The sequence below is a fragment of the Henckelia pumila genome, chromosome 2 (assembly GCF_033568475.1).
Source record: "Henckelia pumila isolate YLH828 chromosome 2, ASM3356847v2, whole genome shotgun sequence".
NCBI lineage: Eukaryota > Viridiplantae > Streptophyta > Magnoliopsida > Lamiales > Gesneriaceae > Henckelia > Henckelia pumila.
In genome coordinates, this window is record NC_133121.1 from 89,963,783 (window position 1) to 89,987,788 (window position 24,006).

At 37.8% G+C, this 24,006-nt stretch overlaps 1 protein-coding gene across 3 annotated transcripts; it reads right to left on the reverse strand.

Annotated features, from left to right (window-relative positions):
* Window positions 1–415: 415 nt before the first annotated feature.
* LOC140881572 (pre-mRNA-processing protein 40C) lies at window positions 416–23,480 on the reverse strand. 3 transcript variants are annotated; one of them, XM_073286990.1, is made up of 15 exons: window positions 23,346–23,480; window positions 22,043–22,282; window positions 20,350–20,977; window positions 20,101–20,264; window positions 19,005–19,042; window positions 17,891–17,969; window positions 16,612–17,067; window positions 16,260–16,343; window positions 8,043–8,183; window positions 7,828–7,934; window positions 5,988–6,111; window positions 4,270–4,413; window positions 3,110–3,256; window positions 1,479–1,601; window positions 416–1,029 (listed from the first exon to the last, which is right to left on the reverse strand). In XM_073286990.1, exons 2-15 carry the CDS (start codon window positions 22,181–22,183, stop codon window positions 709–711), a joined length of 2,697 nt encoding a protein of 898 aa, XP_073143091.1. In that variant the 5' UTR covers window positions 22,184–22,282; window positions 23,346–23,480; the 3' UTR covers window positions 416–708. The 3 variants fall into 3 exon arrangements, with proteins under 3 accessions (XP_073143091.1, XP_073143092.1, XP_073143093.1); XM_073286991.1 differs by having other exon boundaries at window positions 23,293–23,412; XM_073286992.1 differs by lacking the exon at window positions 23,346–23,480 and having other exon boundaries at window positions 21,970–22,181.
* Window positions 23,481–24,006: the final 526 nt, after the last annotated feature.

Consider the following 24,006-nt stretch of genomic DNA (forward strand, 5'->3'; position numbering starts at 1 on the left):
TGAGCGACCAGTAAAACCCACCAGTTGGTTTTAATGTTTCATTTTTTTTATATAGAAATCACTAAAACCCGCTGGTGGGTTTTAGTGGTCGCACACAAAAATCCTGCATACTAAGGTGCATGTAACAAAACCATATATATATATATATATATATATATATATATATATATATATATATATATTGTGTGTGTGTGTCTGCGTGTGTGAATGTTAATTTTTGCGATAAAAAAAGACAAAATGGCATTTAGATATAACTTAGCCGAAAATTGGCCAAAATCTCATCAATATATATTTATTGGACCATAAACATAATTTCAAATACAAATTCACCATTTCAACAATTGTTTTTTACTCTATTGAAAGGTATAATAAACTTTTCAACTTTTAATAATTGTTTATTCTTCTGCGATTGGAATACAATAAAATATATACATTGAATGTCAACGTTATATGAATGATATTAATTTCACGTTTAGCAAGTAAACAAAAAATACAGACTTGATATTTATGGTCGAAAAGTTAACAATCCATAAGGCTTTAACTGGCTGTGGAGCATGTTAGCCTATTCTCAAGATAAGATTTGAGAACTCATCTAAAACGAAGCCCTTGAAAACAAAAAAAAAATGTCATTGATAAGAACGTAAATATAGAAAAAGAAAAAAAGGACTTTGCGTCGAGAACTTCTAACTAACAGGTGGGGAAAAGGAGCTATCTATGGTCATGATGGGTTCTTCGCGATCCAGATACATGTTTCCCAGAGTCGACAGAGTTTCTAGTTTTTGGTTCTGCATGCCTCTCCGCATCTTGATCGTTCAACGACTTCTGCTTCCGTTGGATATCCTCTGCATGTCGACGCCACAAGGATTCTCTTTCTTTTCTTCGCATTTTCTTATATCGAGGATCGCTTTTCAAGAGCTGTTTGGCCGTGGACCAGGAATTTAAAATTGTCTTACCCTCTTGCGTTTCTTGAGTTGCAGCTTCAACAGTTACGACTTCCATTAGCAGGGCTCTGAACTCCAGCGCGCATCTCTAGCATAAACAATGACGATGAGACCATAAAGATATTTGTAAATCGAGTCAATGCCCCTTAAAGTTGGACTTAGTTGCAACCTGTGAGATGTGATTAACTACAGCAACACTTCCATAGGTTTGATAAATGGTACAAAGCATGCTATTGGAAGAAACGCCACTAATCCTCAGTCCTCACTCAGTTGTGAATATTAAGGAATCAATCCGGATAATCGGTACGGGATAATTATAGCTGAATATGTAATGGATGCTCACCGGCATAATTCCAAAACAATAATACAACATTTAACAGCAACCGCCAGTGTTGTGCACAGAAGTTGTATAAAAGTATCAAAAGGTTAAGCAACAGAAAAGAGACAAATCAGGGTGATATTGATGTTCGGATACATCGAGCATTAAACTAACAGCCAGGAATCAAAATTGTAAGATATCAGATAAAGATTGCTGACCTCATGTAAGGATTTAACGTGCTCACGGAAATGCTTCTCTAAGTCTGATTTATCGAGATGAGGATTGGCCGCACGCCCTTGCGGGTCCTTCTCCAACTTAGGCTTTGATTCTGTCCAAGACGCCTAAATACATAGCAGTAATGAAATGAAATATTTGTTGCTTGAAAATTATAGTTGCAATATTGTAGCAATAATAATGGTAATTATATGTGGGTGGCAGAGGCAATTGTAACAATTATGGAGATGGTTCAAGCAAAATGATATGCTTTAGTACCCCTTGTTAATCTCTCTGACAAATGAGAAATGTTTATTTTTTCCATTTTCCACAGCAAAAGTACGGGATGAAAACGTGCAAAATATCTCCAACAGCATCCCCCAGGGAATAACATCATATTACAAGGAGAGGAGATGAAAGATTAGAAAGTAACAATGTCTAAATGGCCGTTGACTGCACCGCTTTTGCGTCAGGTGGTTCTACAGGCAATAGAAGATGAGCAGGGGCGGGCGAGGCTGTCGAAGTCAACAAAATTTGAAAAAAAACCCTAATTATTAATACACTTGTACTTTCTCTTCCAAAAAAAATAGCCCCACCAGTCCAGTCACCTACAACCCCAACCTCCTTCCGCCTCGAACTGCCCACCGCCGCCTTTGCGAACCACACTCGCAACCACCAGCCCACTCTACCCAATAATTATTAATGATATTACTTTTTTACTATTAATATGGCGATGAATTTTTATTAATTATCTTGTTAGTAGCATTCATATATTTATTTGCGCCTTGTATAAATTGTATTGTATGAAACTTATTTATGCATAAACATCATTTAATTACATATATAATGAATGATGACTATTTGTAATTGTATTGCATGATGATATATAATTATGTATAAATAGTAAAAAAAATCATCTGCCTAAGTGGCTGAGGCGGTAGGTGGTGGCGGGGCCGCTGAGGTGGTAGGCGGTCACTGATCGCCCTGCCACCACCTACCGCCATTTACAACACTAGAAAGTAACAATTAATAATGAAAAGCATTATAAAGGCAGAAGAAAAACAGAGTTTAGGAAGATAGTTCTAAAATCAAATTCCATGACAAGTGAAGATATGGTTGTTTGATTAAGTAAAAGCATTTCAATAGTACAGAATCAAAGGAGAAAAGAAAATGAGATGTGGCTACTTTATTGAAAGCCTTGATATGGATCAGCAATCTAACTTCGAGACTAACTTTTCATTTAGCATGAAACAATGAAACAAGGTGCAAAAGTTTGAAGTGCAATTACAGTACTCATGGGTGCCCTTCTCTAAGTACACATTCTTTTACTGCATTGTCCATAGAATAAGTCAGTCATATTATTGACAAAAATATTGACCACATTCTTAAGACCATTATGCTACCAACCTACAAAGTACATAAAAATTTTCAGTGAATTTTGCAAATTCTTAACAGGCACAGAATACTCAACAGGCCCAGAAATTATAAATGACAGTTAACCAAGAGTAATCCATCTAAAAACAACTAGATGATACAGTAGATTATGCATACCCTTTGCCAATAACAATATTGCATCTATGCCACAATAACAATATTTTATCTACATCACAACGAGCCAGATACAGAGTGCACATACCCGAAAATCCTTTATTGTTTCTACCAGTAAGGCTTGATATGATTCAACAGCCTCCTTTCTGCGAGCTTTCAATCTCACCCTTTCAACTTCTTGCTCTTCTCTTTCTTTTCGCTTGCGTAATGCTCTTTCCCTTTCCTTCAATTTTTCCTATAAAAAAAATGGAAACGCAAAAAGTATATTAGAAGTTAAGAACCTCTACTTATAAGGTGTTTTGGCTAAGCTTATTAAAAACAACTTATAAGTTGTGATATCTTATTTTAAAATTAAGTTGTTGAAGTGTTTAAGTGAACTTATTTTAAACAAATCAAAGATGATGTGTTTGGCATTATAAAATCTTTTTATCGTCAAAATTACCAAAAATGGTAAAATATTATGAAGGTAATGTAAATATTAGTATATTACATATATATAAATTATCATAAATATTAAACATATATTAAAAAATATAAAAAAAATTATATTTATAATTTTAAAAAATTTATATTCTTTGGGAAAAAATTTTAAAAATAAATATCTAAATTATCTTTAATCTGTAAAATTAAAATTTAATTTTAAAAAATAAAGTGAAAGCATAAAAAATAGAATATATTGTAGAATCGACCTAAGCATTTGAGAAAAATAAATGCGTGATCTTAGCAACAAAGCCGAAAAAAAATGTTGAACAACTTGTCAAAATTTGTGGAGAATATAGTTGGGCATTTGAGAAATTATACAAGGATAATTTGGAGAACTAGAATATTAAAATAAGATCTTTTTAAAAAAAGTAGGGGGTACCCAGCTTTTTTTAAAACAACTTATAAGCTGTCAAACAACATATTTTGACAGCTTATAAGCTGTTTGGAAAAAAAAATTGTCAAATAAATTTGAAGAGCTTATAAGTTCCGCCAAACACCCTCTTAAATTCCCGAACCAAAACTTTCTCAGGACGCATGCATGGATGATGGAGAGATGGAAGGAGGGGAGTAGCAAACATAAAGACAAAGAAGAGCGGTTGTGAAACTCAGCTCAACAACTAAAAAGTTGTGTGCAAAAGTTACGAAGTTACAGATACAGCATAAGTAGCCTTTCTTGTGGAATCGGCACTGACAGAATATACAAGGAAATATAATGGAAGTTCAATGGATGAGTTCAAGCATAAGTAGCAATCACACAAATCTAACCTCCTCATCCTTTTTTGCCCTACACTTCCGCTCTATCTCTACTTCAGCTGCCTTTAGTTCCGCTATATATTCATTAAATAACTTCTCTCTGTCTTCGTGATTGACAGACTTGTATCTGGAATCACTTTTTAGGCTATCCTTCACCTACCAGATAAGGAACATAATTCATCGCATCAAAACATCATTCAGTTAAGGAAAAAATGGCATTTTCATATCTCAAAACTTAAAAAACAGACTGCTAACTAATTTTAACAAGAAATTATAATTATCGTTTAATTTCCATATCATGAATTTGAACAATCACTCATAAAAAACTTGTTCTCAATTAAAATTGAGAAATCAGAACATCTTCAATTCCTCCTGCTGCTTGCAATATGGGCCATCAAACTCACAAGTAGTGCCCACCCACAAGCTTTTTGACCTAACTAAAACACTACTTCATTATATTCAAAATTATCAAAATCAGCCCGAGTCCAAACTTGTTCGAATTTGAGTCGAATTTGAACCCAAATTATTTTACTTGAGAGCTCACTAACTTTGTATATTTGTTAATAGTTTATATATATATTTATATATATGTGTGTGTGTGTGTATGTATGTATGTATGTATGTATGTATGTATATATATATATTAAAATTAAAAAGAATTCATTCACCAGAGTCATAATTCGAGTCTTTTTTCCAATAAATCTTGATAACTTCGTTCAACAAACTATTGGAGCTCAAATTCGAACTTTACTCAAGTCAAACTCAGTAAAAAATAGTTCATCAAAAGAATATTCGCCTCTTTGATTGTAAGAAAGACCAAGAGTCATTTTCAGATAGTGAGAAGTTCCTTTCGTCCAATTTAGAAGTGGGATGCATCAAATAGTGAGCTGTAAGCAACTTAAAAATCACAGCAAAGAAAAATGGTTCTACCACACTGATGGCTCACTTCATGATAAGCCATTACACCCGTACTAAGGTTTTGACAATTAAAAAACACCATGTCCTTGGGCTTCACCTTTAGCTTGCCTTTCTCATAATTTATTTACACAAGTCTAGCGAAAAACGAGGAATAAATTAGTCTCAGATCAATTTAGTCCTTGAACAACTCAGCATATAAGCCATTACACCCGTATTAAGGTTTTGACAATTTAAAAACACCATGTCCTTGGGCTTCACCTTTAGCTTGCCTTTCTCATAATTTATTTACACAAGACTAGCAAAAAACGAGGAATAAATTAGTCTCGGATCAATTTAGTCCTTAAAAATCTCAACATATTCGAATCAACCTGAATCTGATACTCGGAAACTCTGATGGTATATTACTTATTTCATAGATAGGACCAGCAGTAACATATATAAAACTCAATCAGGTTTATCTGAACAGTTAAAATACTCTAGCCTTCAGCAAACAAATTGTTTAAAAATGAAATTAAATTCTAATGACATAAGGAAAATTGGCAAAGGGAAAAGGTTCTACCAAAATGATTACCCATTTCATGTAAGTCATTGCAATCCCATCAGTTTTTTTTTTTTTGAAAAAAAAGTTAAAAAACCCATCTCCTTGGGCTTCAAGCCTTCAACACTTGGCGAATTTTCCAATTTATTTACAAAAAACTGGAAAAAAGTTTGCATTTTCCCAGATTATTTAGGTGGGGAAATCTCTTTCTGCAACCCCTTCAAAAACTGATGTCAGCATACAAGCAAATGCATCAACTTTGGAATAACCCTACCTTAGACCAGCGGGAACTAGAAGTTATATCTCTGTTATCCTGAAGCATCGACTTGAAAGATGATGTAGCAGCAGTACGCTCAGCTTGAGCTCTTTCATACGCAGCCCTTTTGAGAGGAAGAACCCTGCACCAGAACCCAAAATCTGCTGGTGACAAAGAGTACATGTTGTATTCATGTACTTAAACAAAAGTTAAGGATCACCCAAACAAGCAAGTCCCTTCACATGACATAGGATTAAACAAGCTTTGTTTGGTCCAATTGTCTCTGCCAGAGCATTTATCAATTACAATGAAATTTGTAAAGGTAACTTAAGATACCGCTTGGTTTAATGTGCAAACAACCGAGAGTATAGATATGAAATAGGATTTGATGTGCTTTGCTTTGCTCATAATGTCACACAGAGCATTTTTTTTACTTAATACTCAAAGCATTAACTTAAGATACCGCTTGGTTTGATGGATAGTACAATTGAAGGATGCGAAATGACGTGATAATAAAATGAAAGATTAAAGATAAATCATATTGTACGATAAACTACATGGTGTCCAGTATTATTTTATAGTGGATTACTTTTACGCATTATCGAGTAATGGACGCGTTATCGAGTAATGACCAAAATAAACCTCACTATGTAATGCACAATTACCTAAGCCATTAAAAATAGACGGTCCTTCATAAAATCACAATCATCTAGTTTCATGTGAGAATATAATTTTAATATCTTTCCCAACATTTCCCATTAATTAAGTATTAATCCTCTCTAGAAACCCCAGTTCTTGGTTCTTTTTATTTAACTCTCATTCAACCAATTTCTCTTAATTCTTTCTACATTGGAAATTAATGTCCTCATAATAAAAGCTTCACCATCTCTTCATGAAGCCTCCACATATTTATAAGATTTTCGAGACTCGATGCATGTTTTTCGGAGAGATAAAAACCCTCTCCATCCGGTGGATCCTTCAGCAATCTCACCAGAAAATCACCATCTTTTTATTTTGATGAACGTCCCTCAACATAGTTTGGCTTCGACTCTCCTGGAAAAGGCTTGTTATTTAAAAAAGGAAATCAGAGAGTCTCTGATGGAAGATGTACTTCGGTTTACTGCACCTTTGTTTGAGGAAAACCTCGCTACTTGGAGAAGTAAAAACATATTTTGGACAAAAGTAATGATCAAGCAGGACTGAGAGCTATGACCGATGGTGCGTGTGAAATATTGTGGCTGAAAGGGGTTCTTGAAGGGTTGAAGTTAGACTTTGAAGTCCCAATGAAGTTATTCCGTGATAATAAGTCTGCCATTAGCATAGTCAATAACCCTGTTCAACACGAACGTGGTGTCATTTTTGTGCCTTTTGCCACGTTTGAGCAGCAAAATTGCCGATGCCTTGACAAAGGGACATGTTAGACCAAATTTGAAGATTTCACTCACAAGTTGTCCATGATATATGTCTTTGCACGAACTTGAGGGGGAGTGTGGAGAAATTAAAATGAAAAATGGCATTCTTCTAATGCTCTTTACCTTATATGTACCCACTAAGGCTAAATTACACTTTCTAAGCATAGGACTGCTCGCAATCCAATGCTTGGAACCCAGAACAATTACACGAAGAATCAATCTTTATTTTCTCCCTTCTATTGTGCTTAAACTAAATGACACGTCTCTGTATTTAATATGTATATGCATCATAAATCATAATAGAAGGCAAGATGACTAAGGTTCAATTTTATCTCTTCCTAACTACAAAACAAGTTAATCCGTTTCAGTCTAATGACCCAAATCAAAATCCTGACACTGAGGGATGAATCATGCCATGTCCAAATCAGCTCAGTAATGAATCATACCTTTCATTCAATAAAATTTCCTTCTCTTTCCGGTCCAAAGCCTGAAATCGGGCATCATCTCCCCATTTCCTTTTAAAGGATTGATAATCAGTGTTGTGATTGATATCCTAAAAATCAAAGGGTTTGTCTTAGATCCCTCACTTCAATTAAAGTTTTCGGTAATCAGATGCCATAAGAAACAGAGAATACTTTAACGGGAGACAATTGAATCAAACCTCCTTCGCTTCTTCCAGCAACTGCTTGAAACCATCCAAAGCAGCCTTCTGAGCAGCTCTTTTTTCCTTCCGCTCCTCTTCAGCACGTGTTCGAACATAGTGATCAAATATTGTTCTTCGAGCACTGTGACTTGGGATAGCCTGCAACAGCAAATGATTTCATGCAGCAAAGCAATGGCAAGAACATTTCCGTTATCGCGTGCATAGAAAATGCATACAAAGCAAGAGTAAACAAACAAATAGAGTGGAGTTTAATAAAAATTTGCATTATCATCCATTCTTTCAAACAAATAAATATCAGTAAGTGCCCATACTCTTGAGAGAATGGCCATAGCATATGTATCAAGTTTGAATCAGACCATGTAATTGATGTAATTAATGGATGGGCCTCTCCACTCCATACTTGAGGGAGATATTAAGATGCAAAAAAGTTATATTTTATTTTTAAATCAAAAAATGACACTTCCTATGACAACTTGATCTACTAAGCAAAATATAGGTTGCACTTACTGGCACATTCAAAATTTTAATCAAGTACAATATCTCATCCAATTTATATAATCTTCAGGCATTCCATTATCTAATATGAATGGAAAACTGCTTCGCATGGTCACCCCACAGTGGCTTTTTCAAAACGGAACTAACAACTTCCAAATAGGATTATTTATACCCGTGCGGCTGTGTTTGGTATGGGGGATAATGTGGGATAAAGAGGTGGTTTTGGTTTTGGGGGTAAACTTTTGTTTGGTTAATTTTTTAGTAAACTCAATTTGTCAAGCAAATCAATGACTAAGTGGTAATAAAAGTGGTTAATTAAAACCACCTAACCCCCTTGGACTAACAATCCATATTTTAATATACCAATTTTATTCTAGAAATGTCCTTTGCTTCACCCAAAAATAATTTCCTTTGTGATAAAGGATTTTGTAAATTTATGAGTGACCAAGGGTATTTTAGGCATAAAGTAGAATAATCCTTGATGTATTTCATTCACAAAAGTCATACCAAACATAATACTATTTTATCATCATATATTACATTTCTCTATCTATCATTTTTTAATCATTTATTTACTAATCATTCAATAACCCTATCCTTCAAACCAAATATAGCCATAAGGTATTCATCTCGTTCATTTCCATGTCAACTCTTGTTTGAATCTGTTTTAAATCGAAGAATCTATTATGTAATCAATACCTTTAAAAAAAATATTATGAAATCAAATTTGATACAATTAAAATTACAATGTATCTCTGATGTTCTTTCATATGACATAGGTTACGGAAAAATTTCCAAGATATTTACTCCAATGTATTTTCACCTAATAGTTGACACTTAAACAGAGTTTTAGCTCTTTTTTTTATTTTGTGTTGTGGACGTAAGTTTCTCTCGCTGAATCACAAAAGTTTTATGTAATATATGATCTTTTAAATATATTTCTACCGTTATAAAATCAACATGCTATTAGAACAATTAATCCCTATCTAGGGTTTGTGTATCGTTTGTTGTCCAAACTTCTATTTCTGTACAAAATATACCAGATTACTGTTCGCATGAACAGTGCAACTATGCCCACAAAAATCGCCTCAGCTATTGAGTGACGACACCTCAGACAAACTTATAACAGCCTTATTACATAACATCTGTCTACTAAGATGCTATTCAAAATGCGAATGAGTTGTACCACTAAAAAATTTCTCTCTCTAAGAAAAACCCTCCCGTCGCGATGTCTACGCCTAGCCCACCTCCCTCCTTCTTCCCCTCAGATTTCCGACCATAGATCCGACCGGCCTTAGCCCTTAACTCTTCTTCCCGCCCTTTTCTTCTCTCTCCTCCCTGCCTCCCATCTCCCTACTAATCCCGAACCTTTTTTCGCTTCCTTCCTAGAACCTTTCTTCTTTCTTTTTCCAGCTTTATCTTGACTTTGAAGCATTTCCGACTACGATGCCAAGGTGGGTTGGGCATGGGCAGTTCAGATCGGGGTTCCACGAGAGAAGGTCTACACAAGCGAAGAACCAGTACAGATCGGGGTCCTACGAGAGAAGGTCTACACTAGTGACGAAGGATGTCAGAATCGAACAGAAGCTGTTCATTATCAGAAAGGGCCAGAAAGGGGCTTCGATTTGCCTGATCGAAAGAACGAGGAATGCGAGTTTCCCTCTGGAGTTAGACGTCATTTCCGCGAAGTGGCTTTGGGCGAAACTTTGGGAGTTCATAAAGAATCCTATCTCTAGCCCCGTCTTCAACAAGTTCAGAGGGCAGGAAGCTGTGGTATCCACGCACAAGTACTTCAACAATAGAGGCAGGTTTCTGGAAGTGTTGAAAATAGCGCAGGGGGGCGTCAAGCAGCGTGTAATCATCCCCAGTGGTCGTGCAGAGGGTGGCTGGATTAAGCTGGCCAATCATCTACGCTTCTTTTTACAAAGGGAGAACACCAATACCTCGGCTTATGGCAGAGATAGAAAGGGAGTCGATTGTTCGAAGCAGCGAGAAACCAAGAAGATGGAGAACATGGAAACGCAACACCTCTTGGCTAACGAGAATATCCGCCCCTGCTCAGTAAAGGAGTGGCAGAAAGCTATCATCATCACCAAGGCACGGGTCAATATTTCTTGGGAGGCGGTGGTTTCTGTTTTAAGCCAGGATGTTAAGAGAAAGATAGAGATATTCCCATTCCAGGCCAATAAGGCAGCATGGTGGCCTAGAAATGCAGAGGAGGCGTCTTATTTCGTGGGGTTGAAGAAAGGCTATTTTGATAGAGGGGTGACGCTGTTTTTTGAAAGTTGGAGAGCAGAGATCAATAGTGAAGTAGAGATGTTTGCTTGCTGCAATAGCTGGGTTAGGATCTTTGGCTTGCCTTGGGATTTATGGTCAAATGATCTATTCAGGAGGGTGGGGGAACTGTGTGGAGGATTACTGGATATTAGCCAAGACACCATCTTTCTTCGAGATTTGTCGGCTGCCAAAATTAAGGTGGTCGGGCCACAAGGAGGATTCATCAACGGCTTTGTGCAAATTCCAACACATCGAGGCCTCTTGATGGTGCGACTTGAAGTGGTAACGGTTAACCCAGCAGCTTACGAGTATTATGAAAAGCGCTCGTACGCTCAAGCAGTGATGAACGGACCTAAAGGGATAATAGGACGACGAGCAGGGAAGGAAGCAGTAGTATTAGGAAAGGATCCCTCTTTGGAAGTCGATGGTAAACAAGGAATGAAAAAGACCGAAACAGTGCATCTAGCAGATAGGCTTAAGGGGCAAGTAGCTGTTAACAACCGGAATAGTGAAAAGGACGTGATAGTGGAGAATATTTCAGATAAGGGGATCCCGCATCGAACCCCTTTGGAAGCAGGAGGCAGCAGTGATAGATCATGGGCTTCAGAACCTATTCTAGGAGGTTGTCAAGTTAAAATTCTGAAAAGGTTATGCCCAAAAGTGGTGGGCGAATTTCAACGAAGAATAATTCAGCCCTTGAGGGCGTTTGAAGAGGCTACAACAGAGACGAATTCTAAAGAGAAGGGCAAAGGGTTGGAGAGTCCTTCATCTCCACATTTTAGGTTTGTGTACTCAAGAAGACAAGAAAGAGCTGCAGGAAACGCTGGGAACAGTGAAGGGAATTGGTACACAGACCCGTTAGGAATTGGTTTACAAGGTCATACAAGTGACTGCTTGGGGGTTATTGAGGATGAGATTCTTCAAGAAACAGGGGGCGATTTGTCTTCGGAGGATTCTGATTCGTTCACCGATAGTTCAGCAGTAGGCGAATCCCTTGTCAATTCCCCGTCAAGCTCATGTCTCGAGGACATGAGGGGCATCTTCGCACCAGACACAGGTTCGTACTCTATTCCTTCACAGGGACACGTGAGCGATTCTGAACCCAAGTCGGATCCGTTGGCGATTCCAGTCAATCCCAGCCCTTTTAACCCTTCAAATCTTTTGTTTTCTGTTGGGAGGGGGGTAGGTGCAGGGGGGGTAGAACCGAGCCCAAGGGTGATTGATAAGCCATTAACGTCGAAGGAGCGAGCAAGAAAGGAGGAGGCTGGGGTTTCGGCGGCTATTAAGGAGGAATTAATCAAAGATTGTCTCGATAAATTGGAGGTGCGAAGAGTCAGCTTTGGAATTCCAGAAGCTGTGGTCTTAAACTAAAGAGTCCCAAGGTGTGGTCTACTTAGGGCGATACAGTTGTTTTATGCGGATTTTTTCATGGAACATTAGAGGGGGAGGCTCGAGCAGTAGGAGAGGGCTGATTAGAACAATACTACGTAGAGAGAAGCCGGATATTGTGGTCCTTTTGGAAACTAAAAGACAGCGGGTGGATAGGAGGTACTTAGCAAGCCTATGGAAATCAAGATTTATAGAATGGGTGGAATTACCGGCGTTGGGCAGATCTGGTGGCATTTTGGTGGCGTGGGATCCCCGGACGGTGATAGTGAAGGATAATTTGATTGGGGAATTTTCTGTATCTATTGAAATAGTAAAGGATACCAACTCAACGTGGTGGTTTTCGGCAGTCTACGGGCCATGCGGACCAAGAGCTCGACAGATTTTTTGGGATGAATTAGCAGGTTTGAAGGAGATTTGTGGGCCGTTATGGTGTGTAGGTGGAGATTTTAATGTGGTCAGAACATTAAGCGAGAAAATGAACAGCAGCACGTTAACCAGTAGCATGAGAGCTTTTGACGCTTTGATTAACGAGCTAGAACTGTATGATCCTCCCTTGTTGAACGCAAAATTCACTTGGTCAAATATGAGGGCTTCACCCATTTGGTGTAGGCTGGATAGATTCTTGCTATCGGGGGATGGAAAGAGGTGTTTGGGTGCGGAAGGCAATCAGTGCTACCGAGAATTACTTCCGATCACTTTCCTTAGATCCTGAATACATCGAAGGAAGAGTGGGGGCCTACACCCTTCAGATTTGAAAATATTTGGCTTAAGCACAAGACCTTCAAGGAGGAATTCAACAACTGGTGGTCGAATCAGAATCCTCAAGGATGGGAAGGCTACAAATTTATGAGCAAACTGAAGGGAACGAAATCGGAGATTAAGAGGTGGAATGTACAAACTTTTGGAAACCTAGACTTGAGGAGATATGAGCTGGAAAACAAGATTCAAATGCTGGATACTCAAGAATGGGAAGGTACGGGATCGGATACTGTGGCGGAGGAAAGAAGAGCTGTCAAAGCTGAGTTAGAGGAGTTAACATGTAGGAAATTGCAAATGGAAGCCCAGAAGGCAAAAGTCAAATGGGTAAAGGAAGGGGATTGTAACTCAAAGTTTTTCCATTCGTTACTTAGCCAACGGAGAAGCAGGACAAGTATAGAGAGGTTGGAATTGGAAGACGGAACTGTGAGCTCCAATAAAGAAATTATCAGATCAGCAATTATAGAGTTTTTCACAAAACTCTATAGCGAACCAGAGAGAGGGGGGTGGGGTATTGAAGGGGTCGAATGGAGCGCAATTGACGGAGATTCTATGGAGCAGCTCGAGCTACCTTTTACAGAGGAGGAAATTAAAAAAGCAGTGTTTGATTGTGAAGGATCAAAAGCTCCGGGACCGGATGGTTTCTCAATGGAAGTTTTTAAGGAGTGTTGGCTAACGATTAAAGAGGACTTAAAGAGAGTGTTTAAGGAATTTTATGAGGGAGGTGTTGTGAATGGAGTAACGAATGAGACATACATTTGTTTAGTACCAAAAAAGAAAGAGTCACTACGCATTAGGGACTTTAGACCGATTAGCCTAGTCACTAGTCTTTACAAGATAATTGCTAAGGTGCTAGCTTCGCGTCTTAAGAAGGTGCTTGAGATCACAATTGCACATTCACAGTGTGCATTCATTGAAGGCCGTCAAATCTTAGATTGCTGTTTGATAGCGAATGAGACAGTGGAGGAATTCAGAATGAAAAAGAAAAAAGGCTGGGTTTTCAAGGCTGACTTTGAGAAGGCTTATGACAACGTTAATTGGAGATTTCTGGATTTTGTTCTCCTTAAGAAAGGATTTGGGAATAGATGGAGGAAATGGATTAATGGATGCCTCAACAATGTAAAATTTTCGGTTATTGTCAACGGGAGACCGACTGGCACTTTTAAGGGGAAGAAAGGGTTACGACAGGGAGACCCGCTGTCCCCGTTCTTATTTAACTTGGTGGCGGATGTTTTGGGACGCTTGATTGACAAGGCAAAGGCGTCAAACATCTTTAGAGGTTGGGAGATAGGGAGGGATAGAGTTGAGGTCTCTCACATTCAATTTGCCGATGACGCTTTGTTTTTTGCGCTTAATGAGGATCACGTGAGGCTGCTGATGGATATTCTGGTTGTTTTTTGTGATATGTCCGGTTTGAAAATCAATAAGGACAAAAGTGCCCTCTTGAGCTGTAATTGTGATAAAGAAGTTGAGGAAGGGTTGGCTAGGGAGATCGGCTGTGGGGTGGAAGCATGGCCTATTCAATACCTAGGAGTGCCATTGGGAGGGAACCCCTTAAGGGTCTCATTCTGGGAGCCAGTAACCTTCAAGATGTCCAAAAGGTTAGCTGGATGGAAGAAAGCTTTCCTTTCGAGAGGTGGCAGACTAACGCTAATCTCGGCAGTAATGAGTGCTCTCCCCGTGTACTACTTGTCGCTGTTTCGGATCCCAAGAGGTGTTGCAGAGGATATGGAGAAACTTATGCGGAACTTCTTATGGGATGGACCGGATGGGGAGGCTCATTGCCACCTGGTAGGTTGGGACAAAGTTTGTAGACCTAAAGATAGAGGAGGATTGGGAATAGGTAACCTATGCCTTCGGAACAAGGCTCTGTTGGGTAAATGGTGGTGGAGATTTTCATCGGAGGGGGACACTTTTTGGAAGAAAGTCATAGCGAGCAAATATGGAGTTCAAGAGAATGGATGGGATGCGGGATTGGCTAGACATAACACGTTTAGAAGTCCGTGGAAATTCATATCAAGGACGTATATGGCTTTCAGTCACTCTGTGAGGGCAGTGGTTCTAGGGGGAGATAGATTTCGATTCTGGGAAGACTGCTGGGTGGGGAATTCTAGTTTTAAGGACCTATTTCCTAATATCTTTCAGATATCTAGGGAGCAAAATAGGCAGATCTCTTTCTTCGTTTGTCGAGATTCGTCTTTTCCCTCTAACTCTTTGACCTGGAACTTGCATCTTAGACGTGAGTTGAGGGATGATGAATTGAGCCAGTTAGGTAACCTGCTGGAAGTTTTGAGGGGGGTTAAACTAGTAGAGGGAGCGGAGGATGTGAGGAAATGGGTTTGGGACAGTTCCGGAGTCTTTTCGGTAAAGTCCTTCTTCGAGTCTTTCTTTCCAGAGGAGCGTTTCCCAAGCTTCCCTCTTTTCTACCCAATCTGGAAAGCCACCATTCCGACAAAGGTTCAGGTTTTCTCATGGACAGCTGCGTTGGAAAGACTGCCTACCTGTGATTTGATTCAAAAGAGGCTCCCAAACATGTCCCTTAGCCCAAACAGGTGTGTTCTATGCAAGCAAGGAGGAGAAACTCAAGACCACATGATTATTCACTGCCCGTATTCAGGGAACTTGTGGAACCTGGTCCTCAAGGAATTGGGATTATATTGGGTAATCCCGAAAACAACGAAAGATCTTTTTGCCACTGATCTAGGAGGTTTGCTAGGTGAAAAAGGGAGAGTTCTTTGGCTAGTAGTGGTTCATTGCGTGTGTTGGTCGATTTGGTTGGAGAGGAACGGAAGAGTTTTTGTAGATAGTGAAGAATCAGAGAAGGAAACTTGGGATAAAATCAAACTGAGAGTTGCCACGTGGGCTCTCAAGGGTTCTAACTTTAAATCTTTGTCTATGTTAGACTTGTATAGAGATTGGAAATTGGCTTTGATCTAGATTGTTAGAAGCACTTTTTGGCTTTGAATATAGCTAGCTAGCGTGGATCGCTGGTCCACTTTTTGTAATCTATCACTTTCTTTTATATATAATACATATGTTTCCTATCAAAAAAAAAAGATGCTATTCAAAATGTGAGTAATCAAGCAATTCAAGAAATCAGCACAGAGATGAAAGAGGGACAACAGACGCAGCAACTTTTCCAAGTAACTTATGTAATAACTAATAAGCACCAATAAACAGGTTTATTTAAATGCAAATGTAAACCACAAGTACACCAAACATACATCAAATTGCTACATAAATAGAGACATGCCCCAAGCCAGGAAAAAGTAACTTATTACAATGCGATCAACAAACCTTGAAGCGTGGATCAAACACAATTTTAGGAAGTTCTTTCTCCCATTTAGAGAATGGTGCCACTCCCCGTTCCTTGAGCATTTCCTAATAAATTGAAAACTCAGATGAGTAAACCCAAGATGCAGAATATGACCACAACTTAACTAAAAAAATATTAGTGTCATGAAATCAATTGTTGAAAAACTAATTTCATACAAAGTTCTTTTATGATTGTTCCCTCTTGGTTGAATGGAAAATTCAACTAAAGATATGGCTCACAAAGTTTCCGAAACATAAGATTCAAGGCCAAGTACAAATAACCAAATTAAGATCTTCCGAAAAGTAAATTTTAAACTTGCAAAAACAAGACTACCTTAAATTGGACGACACATTCCTCCTTGGAGGGACCTCTATCTTCATCTTCTGAATCAGAAGATGTGTCAGACAAATCACCATTGCCATTAGCATCCTTCCGCTTTTCTCTGTTGTTCTCATTTTGGGGACCTTTGATGGTAGCCTCAATTGATTTTGAACCATTTAGTTCCAATGGAGCTGCACTCATGGGAGAAGTATCTGGGGTTCCGGAATCCTGCAACTTCTTTTTTATGAGATCCAATGCAGAAGATGAACCTGAGGAATTCGACGGTCTGAGCGTCGTGGACTCACGACCACCACTATCAGCGGCGGGCGTGCTTAAACTAACAGGACCTGATCCTTTTTCAGTTACCACATTGGTATTTGTCCCCGAGAGTGATTGGGCTTTCAAGGAATCGGATGCCTGCTTCTTTTGCAAGTCAATTACCTCATTAGGTATTTGCCAGCTACTTAACTGATTAAAAACAAGTAATGATGTTAAAAGAGTCAAAAGACAAGTCAAATTCATTAAAGAAGATGTCAACAAAAACACTCCAAGTCGTTACCAATGACTATTAAAGGCAAAGTGTTAACAAGCGACAATATGCATAGTTAACAAGCGACAATATGCATAGCATTTATCCTTTAAGAGCATAGTCACATACATACTCATAACTATCTATTTCCACATTGATGGACTCTGACAACTTACATGCATATCAAGTTAACATTCATTCCACTATAAAGATTTTTATGTAGGTAATCCTATAGGTTGTTAACACTTAATTACAGGCCACAACAAGAGATCCCTCATAACAACTCAGAGCAGGAGGAGATTCTGCTACCGGATATCACAACATTGCATCAACAGATCAAAGATGTGAAGTGAAAGGGATGGATGCCAATAAGTAAGCAAAAAATACGTGGAGAACAAAATTCCAAAGTAGGTTCACGCTCATTGGTTGGAGAAGCCGCCTTAAAATTTTCTAAAAGTTCTGCAGGCGCATGTTTTCATCTTTGATGTTTTTTCTCTGCAGTGGAATTTAGTTTCATAATCACCATAAGCAAGCAAGTATATAACATGTGCAGGTTGACCTGCCAAGGTTAAGTCTTTGTATGTACATTATCCCAGACCTGGGTCAGGGTGATGATTTCCAATGACTAACATATGCAGGCTTGCTGATATGCATTTCTTATGTACACAAGTGCTTGTGTTGTGAACTAACTACTTACTTCATCACTTATGGTCTCTAGTTTTGTTTCGTGATCCACAAACAGCTTTGGTCTTTTGACAATACCTTAGTTGTAGAGTTGTAGTAATACTTCTTGCCATTGTTAGTGGTGACCAGTGTCCAATCAGTGCCTGCCAACTTTTCCCTGATAGCATGACAAATGATAGATTAGATGCAACAACCAATTATTTCGACCAAGGCAACAAAAAAATTATGCCGAACATTTCTTCCATGAAAGATTCACAATAATGAAAGTAAAAGTGAAAGTTCAATGACAAGCTGCTCAATAAAAAAAAACCCAAATTGACAGCTTATCCAGGATTACAAAACCTCAGAAACATTCTACATTCCGAACGCAAAACATTTTGCTCATTGCAACAGAAAAATTCCAAGTGTCTCTAAAGCAACGGCAATTAAAATAGCAGCTCATAAATTTCACATAGAACATAATGCACTTTATACAAATAAGATCAGCTTGAACCAAATGTGATTCATAGATTTCGACAGGTCACAAGTGGACAAGCTTGATAGGAAGCAAGCCTGTCTGCCTAATATACCTTGAAAGTATTTTGAGCTTCGTGTACCTTTAGCCTATCCCTACCCCTTCATTCCAGCTCTCTCTTTCTCAGTTTACATGATTTTAAACCATCCTTCTTCGATTATTCGTCATCTGAACCATAGACCCCTCAGTAATAATTCGGGAACACTAAAAGTCCTCATCTTACAGATATTGAAGCCATTAAATGTAATAAGTATGATTCAGGGTCTTCGATTAGTTGTCTTCATTTTTAATAATTTGATGTATATTCTTAATAGTATCTGAGATAACTCACACTTGAAAATTTAGTTTTATGATCAAATGAATCATTTCTCGAACTATGACTATAAACACGTCAACATACTTTTTTTTAATAGGAAACGAGATTTTATTAATATATGGAATTTAGTGTCACGTATACAAAAAGCGGATAAGATATCCGCACACGGAGCCCGTAAAACACATCAACATACTAATTCAACACTGAAATGATTTGCCTTCAAAGAGTCTAAAGAAGTTAAGAGAATTCAGGGATAGTAAGATTGGAATTGCCTCATAATTCATACTGAATCTAATGGTTAATAATATAGACAAGGTTAAATTAGAGGCAATCATGTTCCTTGTTGTTTGCAAGGAACTCACCATGAGACTGGAATTGGCTGCACAGTTTCTTTATCAGGCTGCATTAAAAATATAAACTTAATAAGAAGTTGAGACAGAAACAATATTGCAAGTTAACAATATGATATGAGGTATGGCGTAGTCTAAATTAAATTGCAAATTACCCTTCATCCAGCAATAAGTCAGCTTTTAAGAGTTGCACATTAAAAAAATGGGAAAATTATCAATATGTTAGAGACAACCAAATTGATTTCATGAAAGACAACCAAGTGGTATATTATATCCCAAAATAAGTGATCAATAAATGCATGCCACTTTTTCTTGTTTGGTGAAATGTAAGCATGGCCACTGAGACTTGCCTAAAGATTTCATCTACGGATCTATGAAACTGTAACAAAACCCTTAACATTGAAACCCATCCACCAGATAAATCACACTCGTACCACACAAGAAGCAACAAATAGTATTTGAATCTACCAACAGTAACAGTCAACCAAATTTTACAGGTCCTTCACATTTTCAAATGATAATTCCAAAGTTTCAAATCTAAAACCATGTGGACAAGATAATTGATTTACTCATAAACTAGAAAAAAGATTTTGTAGCAAATCTAGCATTCATAAGAGCATAGGTCAGTTTTTAATCTAAAATTCTCAATGTAGGGACCGAAAAACCATGGCAGTTTTGCATAAATAGTTTGGGAGCATAAAAAATTGAATCCTTCATCTGATAAACACTTGTATTCATGATAAGTAGTGTGACAAGTACAGCTTTGCATCAAGGTATGTCAGTAATAATGATAATAGCAAAGAAACATGCCAAATAAAAAATGGTGATAAACAAAAAATTCTTTTGATGGAATGTAAATACAACAAAAAATTCTTTTGATGGAATGTAAATACCATCCTCAGAGCACTTCAATCCCAACAACCTCAGTCTTTCATTTGTAAAAGTACATGTCTTTTCCCCATATTTACAGAATGATTATAACTGTCTATGGATGGAAGTAAGAGACCAAAGGGAAATGAAAAAAGAAAGCAAAGTACAAAAACTAAATTAAATCCTCCGTGGCAGCAATGATGCTCAGAGATATGGCAACAGGCAACACCAGTAGTACCTCGCCTTTGAAACCATTAGGTTTCTCATAGGTGGACTCCCCCGTCAAAGCATTATAATAGTATTTAGTCCCAGTTTCTGTCCAGTGAGTGGCCCAGGCATCCAGGTGTTCTTTTCCGGAAGATTCGTGATTGGTTTGATCATTACCGGCATGTTTACTGTTATCTGCAGAACAAGCATGCATCATTAAATGCAAGACACATATCAATGACAGAAATGCAGAGATACTCAAACTGATGTTCCGGTATACCAGTTCCGGGGGGTAACTCTGACTGCACTGAAGCAACCGCTGAATGCCCACCAGAACTAATAGATTGCGTTGGGCCTCCAGTAGAAGATACCAAAGGAAAAACTCCAGGGGGTTGAACATCAAAAAGGGGTGGCACAACGCGATTTAGAATAGGATAAGGACCAGGAATACCATCAGCATATGGTGAAAATGGTGATCTTACGGGGCCACTGATTTGCTGAGACTGCAACCATAGTCCAGGTGGAGCAGGCTGGGGAGATGGAGAAACATAAGGAGTGACTGTTTGATGCTGAATGGGAGGGTTAGGAAGAACAGGAGCTGCAGGCATGAAGTTTATTGGGAGTGTAGTGGAATTCATGGCTGAAGGCTGACTTGTGATGAATGGAATGGAAGGAAAGGCAGGAGCAATTCCAGGGGGTCCAGGTGTAGCAGGAGTTCTAGGCATTGCAGTAGAAGTCTGAAAAGCTGGTACTGGGGACATCCACATAGATGAATTGTTCTGATTGTTGGAAATAAATTGAGTTGTTAATGTACTTAAATTTGTATGAGCAAGCTGAGATGTGGGAAGTGTGAAAGCCGGTGCAGAAGCTATGGCATTGACTTCTTGAGTGCCTTCAGCTCTTAGATTCTATAGCCAGAAACAAACCCAGGCTCATTAGACCAAAGCACTGACAAGATCTTTTTTTAGGTATCAAAGCACTGATAAGAACTAAAGTAAACTATAGCAGGTTATAAACATGCAAGTTTAGATTAAGAATATTGGTGTCCAATAGTAAAATGTAAATCAATGCAACTTTTGTTAATCGCACATTGTATTAATAAAACTAATCAAAAATGGTCAAAAATAGTCAACAAGAATAATAATATCCATGTAGGTGTAGGTGATGAGGGACAACAGCTGATTTTAAGATTGTGCAATATCTCTTTGGCATCATTTTCCTCGTATCAAACATTTTTCCCTCCCCAGACGATGTTATCCTTTCATTGCCTCCAAAGATAACTCAATCTTTTTCCAGATTTTGGTAAAAAGCCACTTCATCTTTAAAAAAAGGTCTATCCAATCAGCAGGAATCTCTCTCTTTCAGGGAAAAAAGAAAAAACAAACAGCCAAGTGACAAAGGTTAAGATGTATCCCAACCTTTATATAAGATCTAAAATAGGATTGAGCCTCATCTTTGGATATTACAATGATAAACAAAATATATATATATATATGTATTCACGAAAGATCTAAACCAAAGGTCCAAAATTAAAAGATAAACATTAGGAATTAGCGAGATGAGAAAATTAAAAACGATTTCATCAATCGAAAAATGTATAACTCACCAATTGTAGATCCAACTAAAACCAGTAAAAAAACACATTCTCTGTGATACGGTACCAAAGACAGACATGCTATTTTGTGCCGTTTTCAGGAAGGATCTTACAAAATAACAAATTACACATGACAGCTCTGCAGCATGGTTACAACAGCGCTGGTGTCATTGGTGCAATTTAATTCATTGACACTGGTTTTGACTAAGAAAACAATTATGTTCCTGATGAACCAAGTCAATAGACACTAAAATGAATTATTTGTCAAGCATTAGTCACATTTCAAGCTCAGAGCCTAGATTTTACCTAGCGAGGCATCAACCTTGAAACGGGGGAATAGAGCAAATGCATACAGTTTGGGAATGAAGCAAACACATACAGCTATAAGTGAAGGATTGCTCTGGTTTGGGCGCACACTCCTATCAAGAGAGACATTTCCAGTAAGAGACAAGTTTTGATCCGGGATAGCAACAGGCAGGGGCCAAGGAGGACCTATGGCATGTTCCGCTTTTCCAGGCATGATTGACCAAGGATGAGATGTGAATGGAGGAGCAGGAGACAGCACAAATGGTGCAGTAGAAGCACTTGTGCCAACTCCAGAGTGACCTTGCTCGATGACCTGCATGCATCAATAATAGTTGATGTCAAAGTCAGTCACACCACCTTAGCTACATAACTTCAGAAAAGTCATCATACATTTCTCAAGGTTGGGAAAAACACTTTTTTAGTCTTCATACTTCACAAGTTTAACATTTTCCATATACATTTTATCGTGACAAAATTTAATCCTTAATCTTTTCAATACCACAAAAATAGTCCTCACTGTTACTTGAAGATTAAAGGTAACAGTAAGGGTAGTGTGCTTGGCACATGACGCAACTTACAATAATAAAGGATAAGAGAAAATTTTATATTCTCTAACATATTATTTATATATATACATTAAGATCAAGATACATAATTGCTAGCTTCTTTGATAAAATTTGGAATCACGAGATTAACTAATTTTCATGACGTCATAAAACATGGCATGATAAATTATAAAAATTTAACCGTCATGTAAAAATAACAGAGAATAACAGAGATAAGCAAGCAATGTTAAGAACCTTAATGAATAACCATACTATATTGCCAAACCAAATAATATCCCGGTCATTACTAGGAAGACCAGACCAAGAAAGCATTTTTTTAATCGTGCATTTGGGATTCTTTCTGTCATTTCATCTTTTTTCATGCCAATGGTTCATTCCAAAAAATTCACTAAAAAAAACATGTCACTGAATAATTCATATCTAGGAATAGCATTACATGAAACTATAAACAAATCATGGAGATATGGCACAAAGGTTTACTATTTAAGAGAAAATCTAAGAAAAGTTAATTGATTAAATTTTCATCCTGGACAGTTGACAAACAAAAGAATATCGAAAACTTCAAAAACATAATCGACTAACTCCTATGTATCTTCCATATCTGCAATCTCTCGACAAAGAACACAAGATTTTTTCATAGAAAATACTGTACATTAACACAAACGACTAATAAAACGAACTATCAAAACGAATGATTCTCAACTACGTCAGACAAAGGCTGAAAAAAACCGTAAAAAGGAAGGTAAAACGGTAGAACCTTAAAATGAAGAAAAAAACAGAACAAGAAGAAACGAATGAGTTCGATTTAACCTTTACACAAGCATGGAACAAAAATTAGGTAAATGATTGATGCCAAAAAGGTTTCTTCTCAATCTTCTGGCTGCATTTTTTTTGTCCAATTCCTTTGATAAAACCCCTAGGGGTAAGTTTGGGAATAAGGGCACGTTTGATAAAAACGAGGATTGTATAGGAAATGAGCCTTTGTCTCATGTTCGGTTGGTTTTCATCGGCCTGTGATTGTCTCCAAAGCCCGACACTGTCATCTATTCTATTATAGTATCCTCTTACACACGCAATACGTGTATTTATCAAGTTATTGGATTTAAAAAAATAAAATAAAATTTTTGAGGAGATTAAAACATGGGATAATTATTTTAAAATTCCTAAACCTAAACATAAATTTCTTAACTCCCTACATTCAAATTTTTTAGTTTGCACTCCCTAGTGGTCCCCAATTTTGATTAAACAAGTATTTAACTAATCTTTTGTACTTTGGCATTGTTTTACCTATCGAACCAGTTCATGTCGTGAAGAACTATTGGTTGCGCAAGGTTTCCAGCCTATATACTTTAGATTAGGGTCCAACATGCTTCCGTAAAGTAAATCAAATTTAAATACCTCTTTGACCATAATGTCGTCGGGTCATACCTGCCGAGTTTTACGAAGTGCTCCTCACACTCCAACCACGCAG